The following is an 18,925-nucleotide window of genomic DNA, read 5'->3' on the forward strand; positions in this document are numbered from 1 at the left end:
GTCAGTTTGGTTTTTCTCAAGTTTAATTTTTTCTCAAGTCATTCATTTTTTTTCCAGTGTCCATTTAATGGTGTAATAAGCTACATAAGATAGTTGTGGCAATTAAATGTCTAACCAGTAACAAGCTCAATCTTCATAGAAAAAACTGCAGACCAGCAACAGTATTTAAAACATGCATTAGTTGATAAGACTATTAAAAACTGTGATCCAGCACAATCAATTCAATAACACACACGGTATTTCTTTTTTTTTTTAAGTCTATAGTAAAAATTGTTTAAAAATATCACTCAATTAGGAAATTGTCCAACATAGAACATTGTAGCCAGAAGTCCAGCCAAGGCCCCCCTCAGTGCAATGGTTAGCCTTTCTACTCCTTCCACAATGCAGTGCAAATGGTTGCCGTGGCCACCAGTGTCACAGTGACAAGCATTGCTTTGGCCCAACCAGGGCAGTTAGCAGGTTGAATACTGGAAACCTGTTTAGGGGCAAGGGACAACACATGAGTAGTAGTAAGAGACGTATCCCCTACCCCCAATGCACATGAGATGTGAGGGAAGTAGATACTGTAGGTATATGTAATATGTTGTTGGCTCTTACCCAAGCCTCTGCTCTCTGTGTAGCCTGCCTGTGGACAGTGGAGGCCACGCCGGGCAAACTCTTCACTCCCCAAAGCTGTCCTTGTATCCCCCTGATAATGAGTTACATGAAATCTTTGTTAACCATATTTTCATATCGTGTGTTAAATATTTCTTATGTGCAAAATAAGCACTGATTTACTAGTTGTTTGGCACAATACATCCTGGTCTTTGAGCCCTCTCACCTGTAGATGCTTCTAGTCAGGGCATGGGCAGGACTTGTCACATGGAGAGTTTGTGGCACAGGCCACTGATTAGGGTGTCTCTCTGCCCATTCACGGTCCAGTTTGTCACCCATCTCTGCCAGCTGACGACCTGTAGCCCGGGCAGTCCAGGCATGGATTCTAAAGGAGGGACGGACAGAAATTATGTTCACGAAACAGGTAATCAGTGATTGGGTAGCAACAAAGTGTTCACTTCCAACCATTTTGCTTTCACCCATAATGTCAGATTAGTGACTACTTCAATGGAGGAAGAAATTAGGATTCAAATACCACATTTGAATGTCTGTTATATCATTATAAAAGATAACATCAGCCAAATATGTGTATGTGACCAGTACAATTGGATTTGATTTATGACAGAGTTTGAGTAAAATGTAACAATTTCTTATCTCATATCGTCTGTGTAAACTGATCAAGAGGTCAGGACTGGGGTGACGTAGCCTCTACCTGAGATTCACATCAGACAGGGTGACGTTGTCCACCTCACTAGGTCCAGCCCTGAGGGAAATGGCACGGCGTGGCTCTCTTCTGTGTTCCACCATTTTGTTTTCTGATAAAGAAAAGAGTTTGCCACACGCATGTCATGAGTTTCAGTGTGTTGCACTCCTAAATTATGTTTGTTTTGTGTGTGTGTGTGTTAACAGGTGAGTTATTGCACCTAGCCATGTGACCATGGTCATAATAACTTTAACGCCCATAATTATCTACCTGTGTAAATATTGAGTCATGTGACCAGAAGTGTGTTGTCGGGGAGATTAGTCAGGTCAGTGCACACACACTTTCCTCATCCTGAAAAGGTGTCATCTTCAGGATTCACTGCACAGGATGGGCTCAATGAGGTTTCAAGATACAGTGTGTACGCGCGTGCGATACATAAATAAACACACAAGTGTGTGTGAACTACATTAGTGCATGTCAGTTTTTACTAGGAATCTCAATGTGAAACACAAGAGAGTTTAGTGTTGAACACACCCCTGGCTCTGCTCACCTGTCCCTAAGCTGTTCTGTCCCTCTGCTCACGTCCTGTTGGAGAGGTAGTTGCAATGCAAATGGTGGATTTCCATTACTCAAATCAACCAAACGGATACCATTGCAAAACAATTGTTTCCTTGTTTAGTCATCTTAAAATATACATTTGATTTTGTAATATTACATAATGTCTTTACAAATGTAATGTCTCAAACCAATCCAATGAAAGGATGGATTTGTCATTAGTCTTGCTTTAAAATAATTAGCAAATAAAAATAAATACAATCATGTAAAATATATGTAGTAAAGATACTATGAATTATTTAACTATTAAATTAATAATAGTATTATTGCTAATAACATCATATATTCCTTAGCTCTACAGCATGATCAAATCATAACAATTGCGGGAAAATATTATTTGTGGATAGTAATGTTTGATAGGGGTTTGTCAAAACAAGGTGATGTCATCCTCTTCACCAAACAAACCGAAGGTCGATTTGAAGATCACACAAACAAAGACAGTATAATTTGCCCCATTTCAATGTAAAAATTTTAAACAATGATAATGATCCTATCATTATTCATATTTTGTCATCGAGTTTCACATCTATGGAAGAGCAGTACTGCAGTCAATATCTGTCGACACAATGTTCCTTGTCTGACGACAAAGGAACAGGTGCATTGTAGAATAACAAAAATGTCAAATTTACCTATTTTGTAGATTAAAGTAGACGCCGCCCTGTAACGCAAATAATATGGCCATTATAGAACAATATCCTGAATATAAAAATGTTTTGAACATTTCACAGTTGTTTAAAATGTTCCTACTTACAGCAGCGTCCTTTAATCTTGTTGTTTTCAGGTAACTGCCACAATCATAATTTCAACAGCCACGCCTATGGCAGTTACACCAGGAAGATCCTTGAGGAGTGTTTCTCTCAACAACCACTAGAGGGAATCATGAGGCGCAAAATGTCTCTGCATGCTAAAAATTGGACCATATGCATTTAGCGCAACCCTGTGGTGGAACGAGCGGGGAATATTTGACAGTTCGAAGCGTCGTCGGTTGCTAGGTTATTCACCCGGAAGAGCACGGTATTCATCTGCCAGCTGACTGGGATGGATCGATAAATCAAGATAAGAGATAACTAGCATCCACCCTTTTAGCAGATTACATGGGTGAAGTCAATAAATTGAGGATTTCTCCTTTATAATTTGCATTACATTCCCCTTGAAGGCGATTGAACCAGACATCACGATTGGATGACAAATGATTCTCCTTTGCAGGTGTCTCAGGCAGGGTGGATCCAGCTATCTGGGACTGATGACCGGTTGTCTGACAAGAAGATTAGAAGATCGATTTCCAGGTAGCTAGCTAAAACTGTTATTTGGTGTGGAAGGATACATAGATACTTAGCTAGCTGACATAACGCGATTGTGTTCAATGCTTTACAGTACACCAAAATGCTACCAAAAGATAGTTGTGAATATAGCACATGAATTCATTGTTTTTGCGAGATAGCTAACAGCAGTGGCCCAAAACAATAGACTATTAACGTTAGTTATACCTATGTTTATTACACGTGCTAAGCTCATCTGTGCATGTGTGTTTGTCAATTTGTAAGTCGCTCTGGATAAGAGCGTCTGCTAAATGACTTGTAATGTAATGTAAATTAATGTAAATGTAAATGCTTGCATTGGTGTGTGTTTCCGTGTGTGCGTGTGTGTGAGAGAGACTCTAGGAGGAACCATGGCTAATAAGGTGAAATGGGTGACCGACATTGAGAAATCCGTACTCATCAACAACTTTGAGAAGAGAGGATGGACTCAGGTCACAGAGAGCGAGGACTGGAACTTCTACTGGTAGGCTGTCATTAGAGCTATGGAGCTTTCTCTGAGTGACAATACACAGTGGGTGCTTATGAATGCCAGTGTAGCACATACAGAGATCAGGGTCGTGTTCAGTGTGCACAAAACAGTAGAGAAGAATGCTTTGAAACAGGCGTTACTTTTTTATTTTTTTATTTTTTATACTACTTGGTCTTGTCCAATAAAAACACTTACCTTCTTTTTTAAACGTTTTCTTTTATTTGTGCATACTGAACACAGCCCAGGACAACATAAAATATATTGCTTCAGGGGTAAATTAGACAAACTGCAAACTGATGTGTAACTGTAAATAACAGATAATGTCATTCAGAAAAACAGAAATTCCTGATTAATCACAAAAATCCCATCCCTGACTGACTACCCCCCGCGAATCTCCATCAGTCTTGGAGAAACCCTGTTTATGATCCGTCTATGCCTCCCTATAGGATGAGCGTCCAGACCATCCGGAACATGTTCAGTGTGGACACGGGTTACCGTCTCTCGGACGAGCAGATGGTCAACCACTTCCCCAACCATTACGAGCTGACCAGGAAGGACCTGATGATCAAGAACATCAAACGCTACCGCAAAGATATGGAGAAGGAGGGAAGCCCGCTGGCAGAGAAAGACGAAAACGGGAAATACCTTTATTTAGGTGGCAGTTATGAGCTTTCCCGTACACGCACACTGCTTACTTACAGTATATGTAAATACATGTGGATGTAAGATACATTTCAATTTCAGTTGCACCTGCTACAAGGGGCTCTGACTAGAAGTGGCCCTTTTTTGGGGTCTTGGGCTATAATAGCTAAACTCACTCATTATTTTGTGCCGTTAGACAAATGTCATCAATACCGTCCTTTCATATTTCTCTGCGTTTTTATACTCCCTCTCTCCCTGTCTGGTTGTGACCCAGACTTTGTGCCGGTGACGTTCATGCTTCCGGCAGATTATAATCTGTTTGTGGAGGAGTTCCGTAAGAGTCCTTCCAGCACGTGGATAATGAAGCCGTGTGGGAAGGCTCAGGGAAAAGGCATTTTCCTCATCAACAAACTTTCCCAGATCAAGAAGTGGTCCCGAGACAGCCGTACCTCCACGTGAGTGCTGACACCCACAACCACACCCACACATGCAGACAGTTGAAGTTGGAAGTTTACATACACCTTAGCCAAATACATTTAAACTCAGCTTTTCAAAACTCCTATAATTTAATCCTTGTAAAAATGCCCTGCCTAAGGTCAGTTAAGATCACCACTTTATTTTAAGAATGTGAAATGTCAGAATAATAGTAGAGAGAATTATTTTTTCCAGCTTTTATTTCTTTCATCGCATTCCCAGTGGGTCAGAAGTTTACATACACTCAATTAGTATTTGGTAGCATTGCCTTTAAATTGTTTAACTTGGGTCAAATGTTTCGGGTAGCCTTCCACAAGCTTCCCTCAATAAGTTGGGTGAATTTTGACCCATTCCTCCTGACAGAGCTGGTGTAACTGAGTCAAGTTTGTAGGCCTCCCTGCTCGCACATGCTTTTTCAGTTCTGCCCACACATTTTCTATGGGATTGAGGTCAGGGCTTTGTGATGGCCACTCCAATACCTTAACTTTGTTGTCCTTAAGCCATTTTGCCACAACTTTGGAAGTATGTTTGGGGTCATTTTCCATTTGGAAGACTCATTTGCGACCAAGCTTTAACTTCCTGACTGACGTCTTGAGATGTTGCTTCAATATATCCACATAATTTTCCTACCTCATGATGCCATCTATTTTGTGAAGTGCACCAGTCCCTCTTGCAGCAAAGCACCCACACAACCTGATGCTGTCACCCCCGTGCTTCACGGTTGGGATGGTATTCTTCAGCTTGCAAGCCTACCCTTTTCCCTCCAAACATAACGATGGTCATTATGGCCAAACAGTTCTATTTTTGTTTCATCAGACCAGAGGACATTTCTCCATGTGCAGTTGCAAACCGTAGTCTGGCTTTTTTATGGTGGTTTTGGATCACTAGCTTCTTCCTTGCTGAGCGGCCTTTCAGGTTATGTCGATATAGGACTTGTTTTACTGTGGATATAGATACTTTTGTACCTGTTTCCTCCAGCATCTTCGCAAGGTCCTTTGCTGTTGTTCTGGGATTGATTTGCACTTTTCGCACCTAAGTTTGTTCATCTCTAGGAGACAGAACGCGTCTCCTTCCTGAGCGGTATGATGGCTGTGTGTTCTCATGGTGTTTATACTGGCATACTATTGTTTGTACAGATGATCATGGTACCTTCAGGCATTTTTAAATTGCTCCCAAGGATGAACCAGACTTGTGGAGGTCTACAATTTTTTTCCTGAGGTCTTGGCTGGTTTCTTTTTATTTTCCCATGATGTCAAGCAAAGAAGCACTGAGTTTGAAGGTAGGCCTTGAAATACATCCACAGGTACACCTCCAATTGACTCAAATGATGTCAATTAGCCTATCAGAAGCTTCTAAACCATGACATAATTTTCTGGAATTTTCCAAGCTGTTTAAAGGCACAGTCAACTTAGTGTATGTAAACTTCTGACCCACTGGAACTGTGATACAGTGAATTATAAGTGAAATAATCTGTCTGTAAACAATTGTTGGAAAAATTACTTGTCATTCACAAAGTAGATGTCCTAACCGACTTGCCAAAACTATAGTTTGTTTACAAGAAATTTGTGGAGTGTCTTGAAAACGAGTTTTAATGACTCCAACCTAATTGTATGTAAACTTCCGACCTGAACTGTATATATACACACACACACACAACTCTACTAACTACTGATAAACATGTCCTGTGTGTGGCTGCCAAAGGTGAGTCTTTGCTTGCATTTGCATTGTTCGCAGTCAGTCTTATGTCATACAGGTAGTATTACCCCACTACTCTGGAATCTGCTGTTCTCAACACCGTTGTCCGTAGATGAGATGTCCATAGATAAATGACTGATGCTCTGTTTCCTTTGTGTTTGCTAGGTTTGTAGCGGCCTCAAGTGGCAAGGAGGCCTATGTCATCTCTCTGTACATCGACAACCCACTGCTGATCGGAGGCAAGAAGTTTGACCTGCGTCTCTATGTGTTGGTTACCACCTATCGACCTCTCAAGTGTTACATGTAGGTTTATGATTAACCTAAAGCCTACAGCCCGGGTTCATTTCCCTCAAGTCCTACCGCTCTGAAATGACTGGATAGGTGATAGGTAATAGATAGATAATAACTTAATTGTCCCCATACTAATAGAAACATAGACAGTCTGTTACATGAAATGCAAAAACATAATTATAAACAGTGCAGTATGCATATACTTTTTAATAATTCTGTAATTATGAAAAAGGTGTACCTGTGGATGTATTTCAAGTCCTACCTTCAAACTCAGTGCCTCTTTGCTTGACATCATGGCAAAATCAAAAGAAACCAGCCAAGAAAAAAACATTTTCCTGAAAGGCCGCTCAGCAAGGAAGAAGCTAGTGATCCAAAACCACCACAAAAAAAGCAGTTTGCAACTGCACATGGAGAAATGTCCTCTGGTCTGATGAAACAAAAATATAACTGTTTGGCCATAATGACCATCGTTATGTTTGGAGGAAAAAGGTGAGGATTGCAAGCAGAAGAACACCATCCCAACTGTGAAGCACTGGGGTGGCAGCATCATGTTGTGGGGGTGCTTTGCTGCAGGAGGGACTGGTGCACTTCACAAAATAGATGGCATCATGCGGAAGGAAAAGTATGTGGATATATTGAAGCAACATCTCAAGACTTCAGTTAAAGCTTGGTCGCAAATGAGTTTTCCAAATTCTGTAAAACATTAATAAAGGATATTGCCACTAGGATCAATGATAACTTCAGCATTTGATCAGATCAATATTTGACAATTTGGTCCATTTGGACCTTTGTGTTGCTTCCAGGTATAAACTGGGTTTCTGCCGGTTTTGCACAGTGAAGTACACCCCCAGCACTAGTGAACTGGACAACATGTTTGTGCACCTGACCAATGTGGCCATTCAGAGACATGGGGTAAGTGTGTGTGTGTTGTCAAGACAGATAACATATACACAACACACTAAATGGGCCTAAAACAGGCAGAAATGGCTCCTACATAAATATATGAGTTTATGTGTGTATATATTTCTACGTGTGTACAATACATCTATACACATTGCAGGATGACTATAACCATGTCCACGGTGGGAAGTGGACGGTCAGTAACCTGCGTCTGTACCTGGAGAGCACCAGGGGGAAGGAGGTGACCAGCCGACTGTTTGACCAGATCCACTGGATCATGGTGCAGTCCCTAAAGGCTGTCGCTGTGAGTGGTCACACACACATATGGAAACAAAAACGTGTTCCCCATTTTATCCCTGCTGTGTTGCAGCTGCTCTTCCCTTTTTCACTCCTGTCCCACACACTCAACACACTAACTTCCCTTTCCCCTCTAAACACTCCCTCTCTCTCTCTCTTCACAGCCCGTCATGAACAATGATAAACATTGCTTTGAGTGTTATGGATATGACATCATCATCGATGACAAGCTGAAGCCATGGCTCATTGAGGTGAGGCGCCCACACACAAACACAGTGTAATTACATGACATTGGCAAAAATGACTTGAAGTAAAAAAGTCTCTCTTATTGTGAACATGCTATAGATTTACTCACAAAGTCTAGTTCCTACTAAGATGACCTCGTGTCAAAAGGTTTTCTTTGTTCTGCATTGCTTGTGAAGTGAAACCAGTGCTGCGTTCCTTTCTCTGTCTAGCAAGTTTAATGTCCTTAGGGTTGACTTTTCTCTCTCTCTCTCTGTGTGAGTGTTTGTATATGTGTGTGTGCTTGTGTCTGAGGTGTTTGACTAAAACCTGCTCACGGCAATGCATAGGAAACAAACAGTACTCTGGTTCACCAGCAGTTATGTATGTTTTTAGGATTTAGGAATGTCACAATGAAACAATTGTCTGTTGTTATGACTTTGTAAACTCCTTCAATCTTCTCTATCTGCCATTGTTTGCATACTGAGTCGTTTACTTTCTATTGGTTTCTCACTGTGAATGTCTGGCTGAGTACATGAAGTCGAACATTCTCGGAGGGTACTAGGAATTACACATTTGACTTCAACAGGAATAAAAACTGATCTATTTTGGTAGATTGTTTAAGTTTCCCTGGTCCCGTATTCACTAAGCGTTCCTGTGTGTAGGAGTGTTGATCCGCTGTGAGATCCTCTGGTACAGCCACCCGGGGCAGAATAGCCGGCATGCCAATGCCAAGCCCTCATTAATGTGTATTGTAGAATAACAGCTGAGGAACCAACCTGCAGCAGTCTCTCAGTCTGCAAGGGCTGGGAAACAAGGGAGTGATTCCAACCAAGCTTTGTGTGTGTGTGTGTGTGTGTGTGTGTGCTCATGTCTTTCTGGGATTGATCTCTCTTTTTCTCTCTCTTAGCTGTCCATGTGAGTGTCTGTGTGCCAATATATTTACAACCCACAACCACCGTTGCTGCTAATACATTGTCCGTGTGGTACATTTCCTGCCTGATAAGCAGCTCCCAGTTCCTATGGGGACCGATAGGAAATGAAAACAGTGAAATAGTGAGGTCATTCCTGCCTGTTACTAGTCTCCAGTACTTTGTACTCTACTCATACTCAGGACAGAACTTTCCATGCTGGCCCGTGTGTACATAATGACTAATGCTTATCCTGATCTGTGCTCTCTGCTGTGTGTGTGTGTGTGTGTGTGTGTCTATTCCGCGTCTGTCTTCCAGGTTAACGCTTCTCCGTCGCTCACCTCCAGCACAGCCAACGACCGGATCCTGAAGTACAATCTGATCAATGACACTCTCAACATCGTCACACCCAACGGGGACATTCCCGACTGCCGCTGGAACCGCAGCCCACCCCGAGAGGCCCTGGGCAACTACCAAGTCCTGTGAGTGACAGCCCCCTCCTCCTATCACAGCGCTCGAGGGAGAAAACAGGCCTGAGGCGTGTTCAGCAGGACGCAGCGTTTCGGAATATTTAGATAGAAATATGCTATGCTTCTCTGACATGTAGAATTAGGAATCAAGTCGGATCTAATCATGGCATTTCTATCTGCAGCATTTGACAACATTTGACTACGGAACGTGGCCCAGGGTAAAAAAAACACACTATTTGTTTTTAAAAAATCAAATAGTGGAGTGCCAGATGGGCAGGGTTTGACGTTTTGGAACTATTGGTCCGTCAAGCCAGGATTAACAGTTAGAGAAAATATCTCTAACCGTGAACTGATTTAGGATCAGATGAACTGAAACAAGCCATCTACGATTCACCGCATAGCAGCTTCTAGTCATTGTTGCTAGCTATCTGACCGATCAGAATGACAACACACAGCCTTTTACCTCAGAGTTACATTTTTGTTGTGATGTTATTACTATATTGTCTTTATACTTCCTATATCTGGCATCTTTACTTATTTTATGAGTTGGAGAAGACTTTGGGAGGGATCTTAGACCATTCCTACATACAGAATCCACAGGAGGTTGGTGGCACTATAATTGGGGAGAACAGGCTCTTGGTAATGGCTGGAGCAGAATGAGTGAAATGGTATCAAAACCATTAAACACATGGTTTCCATTTATTCTGTTCCAGGTGTTATTATGAGCCGTCCTCCCCTCAGCAGCCTCCACTGACAGAATCCTTCCAGATCCTTGATATGCTTTGTCTGCGCTTATAGACTGCCCTCTTCAATTCAAACCACAGCTTTTCAATAGATTTCTACTTTAGATTTTGGGGCCAATGAACCATTTCTTTGTGGATTTTGATGTGTGCTTGGGGTTATTGTCTTGCTGGAAGATTCACTTGCGGTCAAGTTTCAGCCTCCTGGCAGAGGCAACCAGGTTTTTGTTAATAATGTCATGATACTGGGTATCATCATGACAAGTTCATGATGCCGTTGATTTTAACAAGGACCCCACAACCAGTGGAAGCAAAATAGCCCCATAAGATACACCACCAAACTTTACAGTAGGTACTGGGTTCTTTTCTGCTCATGCATTCTCATTTAGATGCCAAACCCACCACTAGTGTGCGTGGCCAAAGATCTCTATTTTTGCTCATCTTTATCAAGGGTGTCAATAATTTCGTACCCCACTGTAGCTCTTATACTCTGTCTTACACATACACTCTTAGAAAAAAAAGGTGATATCTAGGACCTAAAACTGTTCTTTGGCTGTCCACATAAGATAACCCTTTGAAGAACCCTTGGAACACAAAAGAGTTCTACCTGGAACCAAAAAAGGTTCTACCTGGAATCAAAAAGTGTTATCCTATGGGGGCAGCCGAAGAAGCCTTTTCTAAGAGTGTACTCTCTCTCTCTATCCTCTGTCTCTTCCCCTTCCTTCCTGCCTCCGTCTCTCTCTCCCTCCCTGCCTCTCTCTGTCTTCTTCTCCGTCCCTGCCTGTCTCTCTCTCCCTACCTCCCTCCCTCTATCTTTCCCTTCCTCAGGTACGATGAGGAGCAGGCGCTGAGCGAGAATGTAGAACGTGACCTACGGAGTCGCTCAGGCCAGTCGCTGGGGTCTAAGGGAATGGCGAAGGGGGCCACAGGGCCTCGCCCAGCTGCCGCCACCTGGAAGTGAGGTGGTAATGTCCAAAGCCTCACTGTGCCTCACTGTCCCTTCACTGACCTCTCGTCGCTCTTCCTGTGTCATTCATGGGGGAAAGGGGGCCGGGGGCAAGGGACGACCCAGACAGAGGGATGGAAGGATGACAGGGAGGGAGAGGACCCAGTAAGCTCTGAGGACCCTACCATGCATCACAATCAAGGACACGTGTGTGTCAGTAAAGAAAGGATCACACACACTCATGTTTAGCAGAAGCTCTGTATAATACACCAAATTATCGCATTTATCAACCCTTTATATAACAATGGGAAGGGTACGTTCTCAGATGACTGTTAGAGGATTTCAATCAATGCACCTGTTTGAATGTTTTCATATATAGTTGTGGAATTGTTTTACTTGAATGTTTTTTATGTTTTCAAGCAGAATATTTGCTAGGTTAAGACACATCGGCGTGTGTAATTATTCTGTTAATGTCTGAAAACCGACAGGATTCACCTCTTTATTTTGAAATGTATGACCAGAAAAGCATTTGCTTTTTGTTGACTGTATAAAACATAGTGTAATGGACAATGCTAACAACAAACAAAAGTAAGACTGGAAAGTGAGCTTTGAAGCGTTTGCTTTTCAAGCCACTGGAGTCGGCTATAAAGTGTATAAGGCTACAGTATGCATAATTACTTTTACAAAACTGAGAGACTTGTTCAATGTTTGGTTATACAACTTTACTTTTTAATTGTTACTCATAAGTTCACCTTTGGGATAAAGAAATGCTTTTACAGTTAAATATCTGGATATAAAGTGATGAGGTCAGCTCTTCAAACGTTGAAGTACCTTTAATTTTGTGTTGTGGATGACATTGCCATGCCAACAAATATTTTCCTGTGGTGTGACCTTAGAGGGGTGACCTCGAAACCAGGGTTGCGTCCCAAAGGGCACCCTATTACCTATGGGCCCTGGTTAAAAGTAGTGCACTATATAGGGAATAGGGTGCCATTTGAGACATTGACCAGCACACCCTTGGTCTGCCTGTGTGTTTAAGATAATCCCATTCTGTTCACAGTGTGTGGTCACCTCGAGCGGTTGGCATACAAGAGACTAAAGCTGAAGTGGCTACTGAGCTACAACAGACTGAACCATCTGATTGTGTGAAAGTGAACATGATGTAATAACTCATAGAGTATCTTTATTAATTTCTTATATACAGTACCATACATCCCACCCCACCTCACTGTGGTCCCCAGAGTTGTTAAAGGGATAGTTCACCCAAAGGAAACCAATATGTCATTTTGTAATTTGGGTGAATTATCACTTTAACAGTCACCATTAGGTTTAGCCTTTAATGATTTGGACTTTTTTGTATAGAAGACTGTACCATGTTTTATATATACTAATATGGTGCTGCTGCCTTTGTCTTATAGATGGTTTTAGTACACAATGAAATATACTGTTACATTAAAATAACGTATTTTTATGTACTTTTGACACTATTTGGTTATGCATTTCATGTCATCCTTTTACCCTCATTCTTTGTTAAATACAGGTAGCTGCAATTATATTTTTTATATACATGTACTGAATATAGGAATTATAACATGCAATGTTTTTGATTTTTAAATGTATTAATAATTCCTGGTGCCTCAAATGTCTGCATGTAATAAATCCAATTAAACAATGGGGGATTTGTGTAAATCTCTATTTTTAGGGGTCACCTGTGTGCATTAGACAGATTCTCACACCTAACACGGACTGTGTCAGAGCACTCTCTGAATTTGAGAGGGGTCACATTTCCCCATCCCTCAGCTGTATACCAAAACAAGTGGCAGGGCTGCCGTTTTGCTAAACAATATCTGGCCATATATTCATTGTGTTTGTAGTTCTTGACATTTCTTGAAATGAAAACTACTATTTTGAAGGTTTTCTATTTTGCATACCGGAAGAGATGGTAGGTGCGTTGATGCTGCGGCTCCTGTTGCTGGTAAGGAAAAAAAACGGGTAAAAGATTAGCCAGCTAAATACAGCTAATTTATTCATTGATTCGCGTCTCTCAAGAGGAGCGGAACTCTTCGAGGTAAAGTGATAGCATGTCTAGCTATATCTAATACCTATTTTGTTCATTTGGAACTTTGGTTTTTAAACTTTACAGCAACTGTACGAAAGTTTTTCTATGTAACATTACCAGAAGCAAGCTATTTAGCTAACGTTAGCCACTACTATCCAACCAGCTGGAAGGTGGGGTATGAAACAGCTAAGTTAACGTTAGCTAGCTAACGAACTATGGTTGACATAGCAGTACAGTCGGTAGCTAGTTAACTAGTTAACGTTACTTTTTATGGGTCCTGGTAGATGGCTACCTAGTTAGTTTGGTAGCTAGCTAACGTTAACGTCAGCTAATGATTTAGTTAACTAACAATGTTTAAGATAGCCCGCTACCTAGTCCTAGTAAACTATTACTGGCATAATAGCCAATTGCTTACTTACTAGCTAGCTCCCTAACTAGGGAACTAAAATTGGATCGGGAGTATTTTGTTATTTTTGTATATTTTTAGTTGGCTCAAGATCTGTCTGACTACAGCCCTTGCATCGGTGACTGATGAAAGAAGGGCGGGGCAGGTTTCAGAAGTAACGATAACCCCGCTGTCATCTCATGCAGTCTAAATTCAGAGTCAACAAATCACCACAAATGTTCTGTGTCTAGCGATCTTCTGTCACAGGGTAAAAGTTTCTATCTAAAAAGAAAGTTTTCACTTTAAAACTGACTTATGAATTCAATCACTTTTTTTTACTTTAACAAAACCTTGGTTCGCACCTAATATAAATCATTGGTTCACACTAAATGGCCAAGTGGCACTGTTAAAATGTGTGGTTTAAGTTTGGCTTAGGTTTCAAATCTGATTTTTAACAAGATGCATTTTAGAAATAGGAGTTGACCCAAAACCTTCCCTTGAGAGAAGTGGAATGGAAGTGACTTTTTGGACCTGAATGCCAAAACATTCAGGAGATGGAGATTCTCAAAGTTGACTGGCCCCATTTTGATCTCATTTGAAAGCTTAAAAAACAGGGTTGTCAAACTATAGGATTTAAAGTACCATCCATCATCATTTTTATCATTCGTCACCTGGAAGTTGGAGTGGCATTGTACTCATTTTGTTTCTATGGTGACCGGGCCCTTAACATCATGCCAGCACAGCACATGGGCTTCCACAGGAAAGTGACTAGAAGACTGCTCGCATCTGTGATGTCACTTAATCCAGTATTTCCCCCCATTATGTGTCTCCCTCATTTGGCACTTTAACATGGAAAATGCCTGTAAGAGTGGAACAAATACCATTGTTTAAGCCTGACCCTTGGTCCAAGGTTTTTGGGTAGGGTTGACTGCTGGTGGTGTCAGTGACTTTGTTATCCAAGTAGAGAGAATCTCTCAACATTGAGTTCTTGACTCTAACCCACTGGGGACGGTGTTTGCCATACAGAGAGGGCCCACTATAGGCCCCATTCTGTCATTGTAAGATCAACAGCAGCAATGCACAGCTTCATCACCAAGGAGGACAAGGTTGACTGACTGACACAGCGAAAAAACAATCCAAGTTTACAAACTATGGTTGCTATGTAAACACTTCACTCCTCTAAAGTCGATTGGGTAAACTTCTGACTTGCACACAATCTTTTAAAACACCCCCATAGGGATTTATAAATATGGTGTCCTACTGTGAACTAACATAAGATGGTAGGGATGGCAGCAATCATTGCAAAATACATCTCAACACATGATTATTTTAGGAAACAAAAGAAGGAAATGGAAACGGATATATTTTTCTTATGAAAAAAAACTACCTCAGGACTACAGTAGAAGGACATTTGCTAATAGGTAGATGACCTAGTAGCAAAATTGTACCCTAGTCTTTACATTCCATTGCCATGATAAGACTCTGAAGAAACTGTGCTAACATTCACCCTATGCAGGCCTGTGTCTATACTAAGGCCAGAGAGTAGAACCATAGAGATGACAAGTTTGGCTATTTCCATTTCAGCAAAATGACAGATAATTCCATGGCAGCCATGTTATCACCCCCTGGAAGAAAGCATAAAATAATCCAGAATTGTCACAATGATCCACTAAACCCCTACATCTGAATACTCCTCAAGAACCGATCATGCAATGGTCAGAGGCAGCAACAGGACATTCAGTGTTGCGTCCCAATTCTCCACACTTTTCCAAAAGTGTGCACTTACTAGCACACTTCCCGTCATGGATTTAAAAGCATTGGAAGGGTCAAAGCATTGGCTAGAGGGAGGTTCCACTGTTTAATCCATGAATTGTGTTCAAGTGTTCACTTTGGGAGAAGGGTGGAGAATTGGGACTCAGCCAGGGGCTTCTAAACAGGGTTCATTTGATGTCTAGTGTATACATGTAGGCCTACTTGTACAATGTATGGCTGGTCTTGGCTCCATTCCACATGTGTGATATCTCCTACTACTATAGCCCTGAGGCTATATGTAACAAGGCTCTCAGAGTAGGAGTGCTGATTTGCGTAGGTAGCCTTGCGCGAGCCTTGGCAGAGATCTCCTATTTCTGTAGCGTGAGGCAGCTTGATGTAGAGGTACACCCCTGGACAGGATGCTAGTCTATCGCAGGGCCTTACCTGCAATCTATCTCCTTAATACTGAGTGCCAAGCATAGATGCATTGGGTCCAATTTTAGTATTTTTGGTAGAACTCGATCCAACGTCCAATCTTAGGGTGGACACTCATACATGGACAGGGGGAACCTGATCCTAGATCAGCAGCGCTCCTACTTGGACCTGGACCTCACTCTGGCGTCTGTGTTCTTCTTTCTTCTCTTTTAACTTTACACCCAAAAGAGAGGAAGTGTTATTTTCCTGGTCAGGCCAAACTGTGTAACATCTGTGATTGGGGCCTCCCCTGCTCACATAGTCAGTGAGTCACTGGCAGACAACAAGGAAGTGTCTCCTTTTGTAACAGGGAGACTAATCAGACACGACACCCCTCCAAGGTAACTTGTTGCCATTGTGTGTTGAGGTAGACTACTCTGGATCAGTGTAGGGCTGTGACGATAACCATATCGTGACATTGTTTCCATGGAAACCATGAAGCAGACCAACCTCTTTGGTCTGTTAACTTGGTGTAACATATTGTGTTCTATAACTTGGAAAATAAATAAATGGAACTCTGGATGATGACATAATGATGTTTGTTTCCAACATTAGGGATGTTTCCCTAAAGAAGTCAAATCTGCTTTGTGTTTTGTTTCCTTGCCACAATAGTAACGAATATCTCCATACTGGTATCGTCCTGGCCCTTGATCAGTGTTTGTTTTTCATCTTATAATGTATTAGGTTAGTGCAAAACTAGGGTGGCTGATCAGAAATCAGAGTTTAATGGCAGAATGGGCAGGGAGATTTGTGATTATGTCAAAATCTTATCATAAGCAATGCCCTGCGACGTGTTGTTGCTGTCTGATGTGTGTGAACTCAGTTTCAGGGACAGGAGCAGAGAACAGAGTGGTGAACACACACTCCCGTCTCTAAATACACACCACTGTCTTTGTGTGAGAGGTGCTTATTTATAAGGGCATGATTGTGAGATCTATCTGGGGCTGTGTTTGAGAACTCACACACACACACACACACACACACACAAACACCTTGCTTGAGGACATACATGTTTGTGCCTGTCAGCAGACAGGCTTGGGCATGACATGCTTGTGAGCTTCGCTTTATTGCCCTGCAGTGGTGTTATGAACAGATCAACATCCTAACATGTGTACCCCACTGTCCCTGTCTCCTGTCTCTTTTATAGATTTCTATTAGAGCACTGTCTGTCTCTCTGGGGCTGCTAAAGAGTACAGACCTGAAGCTATGAATATTGGGATGGACAGGGTCTGTTTGCCAGGATTGTGTGGCTGAGTTCAGACCTGTAACCAGTAGTACAATGCCCTGAGCCCAGAGTTGCCTAAGAGCCTTCCAGCACTGTCCGCCTACCGCAAACTGCTATCTGTGGAGAGTAGTCAACTTCAGAAATAGAATAGAAAAGAATTGATGCCCACTCATAGACGGTAGGCTATGTTTAGCCGTCCACCCATGTAATTAGGCAACACTGAGGATCCTCTCTATTTAGACTTAGCCTACCAGTCATCTCCCACATCACCATGTTACGGACTCTCTCGCTCGTTTTCGCTCATCTTCTTCTCTTGTTCTCTTTTGTTATTTTTTCCACATTCTTTCTCTCCATTTTTATTCTCATTCAGTTTCACTCTATTTCCCACATTCTCTCTCTCAATCACCCCCCCTCTCACTGCCTCGCTATCTCACTGCCTCGCTATCTCACTGCCTCGCTATCGCACTGCCTCGCTATCTCACTGCCTCGCTATCTCACTGCCTCGCTATCTCACTGCCTCTCTGGTAAAGGTCAGTGGAGTCTCATGTCTGTTCTGGGTGCAGCAGGGCTGTAGTGTGTAATGACTCAGGCCCCTCCAGTCTCAGGCTCCTCAGTGCTGCCGTTCACTGGTCATGTGCATTCAATTACTCCCTGGGTGACCCATCTCTGTCTCACTGACTTTGGGAACCTGTATTTCTATGTGCAGCTGACAGCTGTCCAATCCGAGGGGGCCCTGTATCCCTTGATGTTGGTTCATATAACCCCAGCGGGTCTAGTTCTGGAGCTAGTGGTGTCTGTGTTTTCTCAATATGCCAGGAGACACACACACAGCATACTACCCCACGTAGACTAATGCATTGCTGCCTATACCGACTCTTTTCTCTGTATATATCAATGATGTTGCTCTTGCTGCGGGCGATTCCCTGATCCACCTCTACGCAGACGACACCATTCTATATACTTTCGGCCCGTCATTGGACACTGTGCTATCTAACCTCCAAACGAGCTTCAATGCCATACAGCACTCCTTCCGTGGCCTCCAACTGCTCTTAAACGCGAGTAAAACCAAATGCATGCTTTTCAACCGATCGCTGCCTGCACCCGCATGCCCGACTAGCATCACCACCCTGGATGGTTCCGACCTTGAATATGTGGACATCTATAAGTACCTAGGTGTCTGGCTAGACTGCAAACTCTCCTTCCAGACTCACATCAAACGTCTCCAATCGAAAATCAAATCAAGAGTCTGCTTTCTATTCCGCAACAAAGCCTCCTTCACTCACGCCGCCAAGCTTACCCTAGTAAAACTGACTATCCTACCGATCCTCGATTTCGGCGATGTCATCTACAAAATGGCTTCCAACACTCTACTCAGCAAACTGGATGCAGTCTATCATAGTGCCATCCGTTTTGTCACCAAAGCACCTTATACCACCCACCACTGCGACTTGTATGCTCTAGTCGGCTGGCCCTCGCTACATATTCGTCGCCAGACCCACTGGCTCCAGGTCATCTACAAGTCCATGCTAGGTAAAGCTCAGCCTTATCTCAGTTCACTGGTCACGATGGCAACACCCATCCGTAGCACACGCTCCAGCAGGTGTATCTCACTGATCATCCCTAAAGCCAACACCTCATTTGGCCGCCTTTCGTTCCAGTACTCTGCTGCCTGTGACTGGAACGAACTGCAAAAATCGCTGAAGTTGGAGACTTTTATCTCCCTCACCAACTTCAAACATCAG

At 42.4% G+C, this 18,925-nt stretch overlaps 2 protein-coding genes across 9 annotated transcripts in view; both read left to right on the forward strand.

Moving 5' to 3' along the window:
- The first annotated feature begins 2,873 nt into the window (after positions 1-2,873).
- On the forward strand, positions 2,874-12,965 carry ttll1 (tubulin tyrosine ligase-like family, member 1). 4 transcript variants are annotated; one of them, XM_029665673.2, is made up of 11 exons: positions 2,874-3,010; positions 3,119-3,198; positions 3,565-3,694; positions 4,147-4,355; positions 4,617-4,797; positions 6,677-6,814; positions 7,606-7,714; positions 7,863-8,006; positions 8,164-8,250; positions 9,451-9,614; positions 11,171-12,965. In XM_029665673.2, the coding sequence occupies exons 2-11, from the start codon at positions 3,156-3,158 to the stop codon at positions 11,301-11,303; spliced, it is 1,338 nt and encodes a 445-aa protein (XP_029521533.1). In that variant the 5' UTR covers positions 2,874-3,010; positions 3,119-3,155; the 3' UTR covers positions 11,304-12,965. The 4 variants fall into 4 exon arrangements, with proteins under 4 accessions (XP_029521533.1, XP_029521534.1, XP_029521532.1 ...); XM_029665674.2 differs by having other exon boundaries at positions 2,874-3,198; positions 3,567-3,694; XM_029665672.2 differs by having other exon boundaries at positions 2,874-3,198; positions 3,574-3,694.
- A 276-nt stretch (positions 12,966-13,241) lies between these two features.
- LOC115132944 (protein kinase C and casein kinase substrate in neurons protein 2-like) overlaps positions 13,242-18,925 on the forward strand; it is a 40,634-nt gene continuing 34,950 nt past the window's right edge. For 4 of the 5 annotated variants that reach the window (XM_029665678.2, XM_029665681.2, XM_029665680.2 and 1 more), the window contains exon 1: positions 13,270-13,356. The gene's annotated coding sequence lies outside the window, so the exon portion shown is untranslated. The other variant, XM_065008363.1, reaches the window with a different exon arrangement.

The sequence above is a fragment of the Oncorhynchus nerka genome, linkage group LG23 (genome assembly GCF_034236695.1).
Source record: "Oncorhynchus nerka isolate Pitt River linkage group LG23, Oner_Uvic_2.0, whole genome shotgun sequence".
In the NCBI taxonomy this organism is placed as follows: domain Eukaryota; kingdom Metazoa; phylum Chordata; class Actinopteri; order Salmoniformes; family Salmonidae; genus Oncorhynchus; species Oncorhynchus nerka.

What these genes read in the sequence shown, in the direction of transcription:
- ttll1 (XM_029665672.2), top strand. Translation starts at nt 3,102, where the DNA reads ATGATTCTCCTTTGCAGGTGTCTCAGGCAGGGTGGATCCAGCTATCTG. An exon ending in ATTAGAAGATCGATTTCCAG is followed by an intron (nt 3,199 to 3,573) that starts GTAGCTAGCTAA and finishes GAGAGACTCTAG; the next exon opens with GAGGAACCATGGCTAATAAG. An exon ending in AGTCCCTAAAGGCTGTCGCT is followed by an intron (nt 8,007 to 8,163) that starts GTGAGTGGTCAC and finishes CTCTCTTCACAG; the next exon opens with CCCGTCATGAACAATGATAA.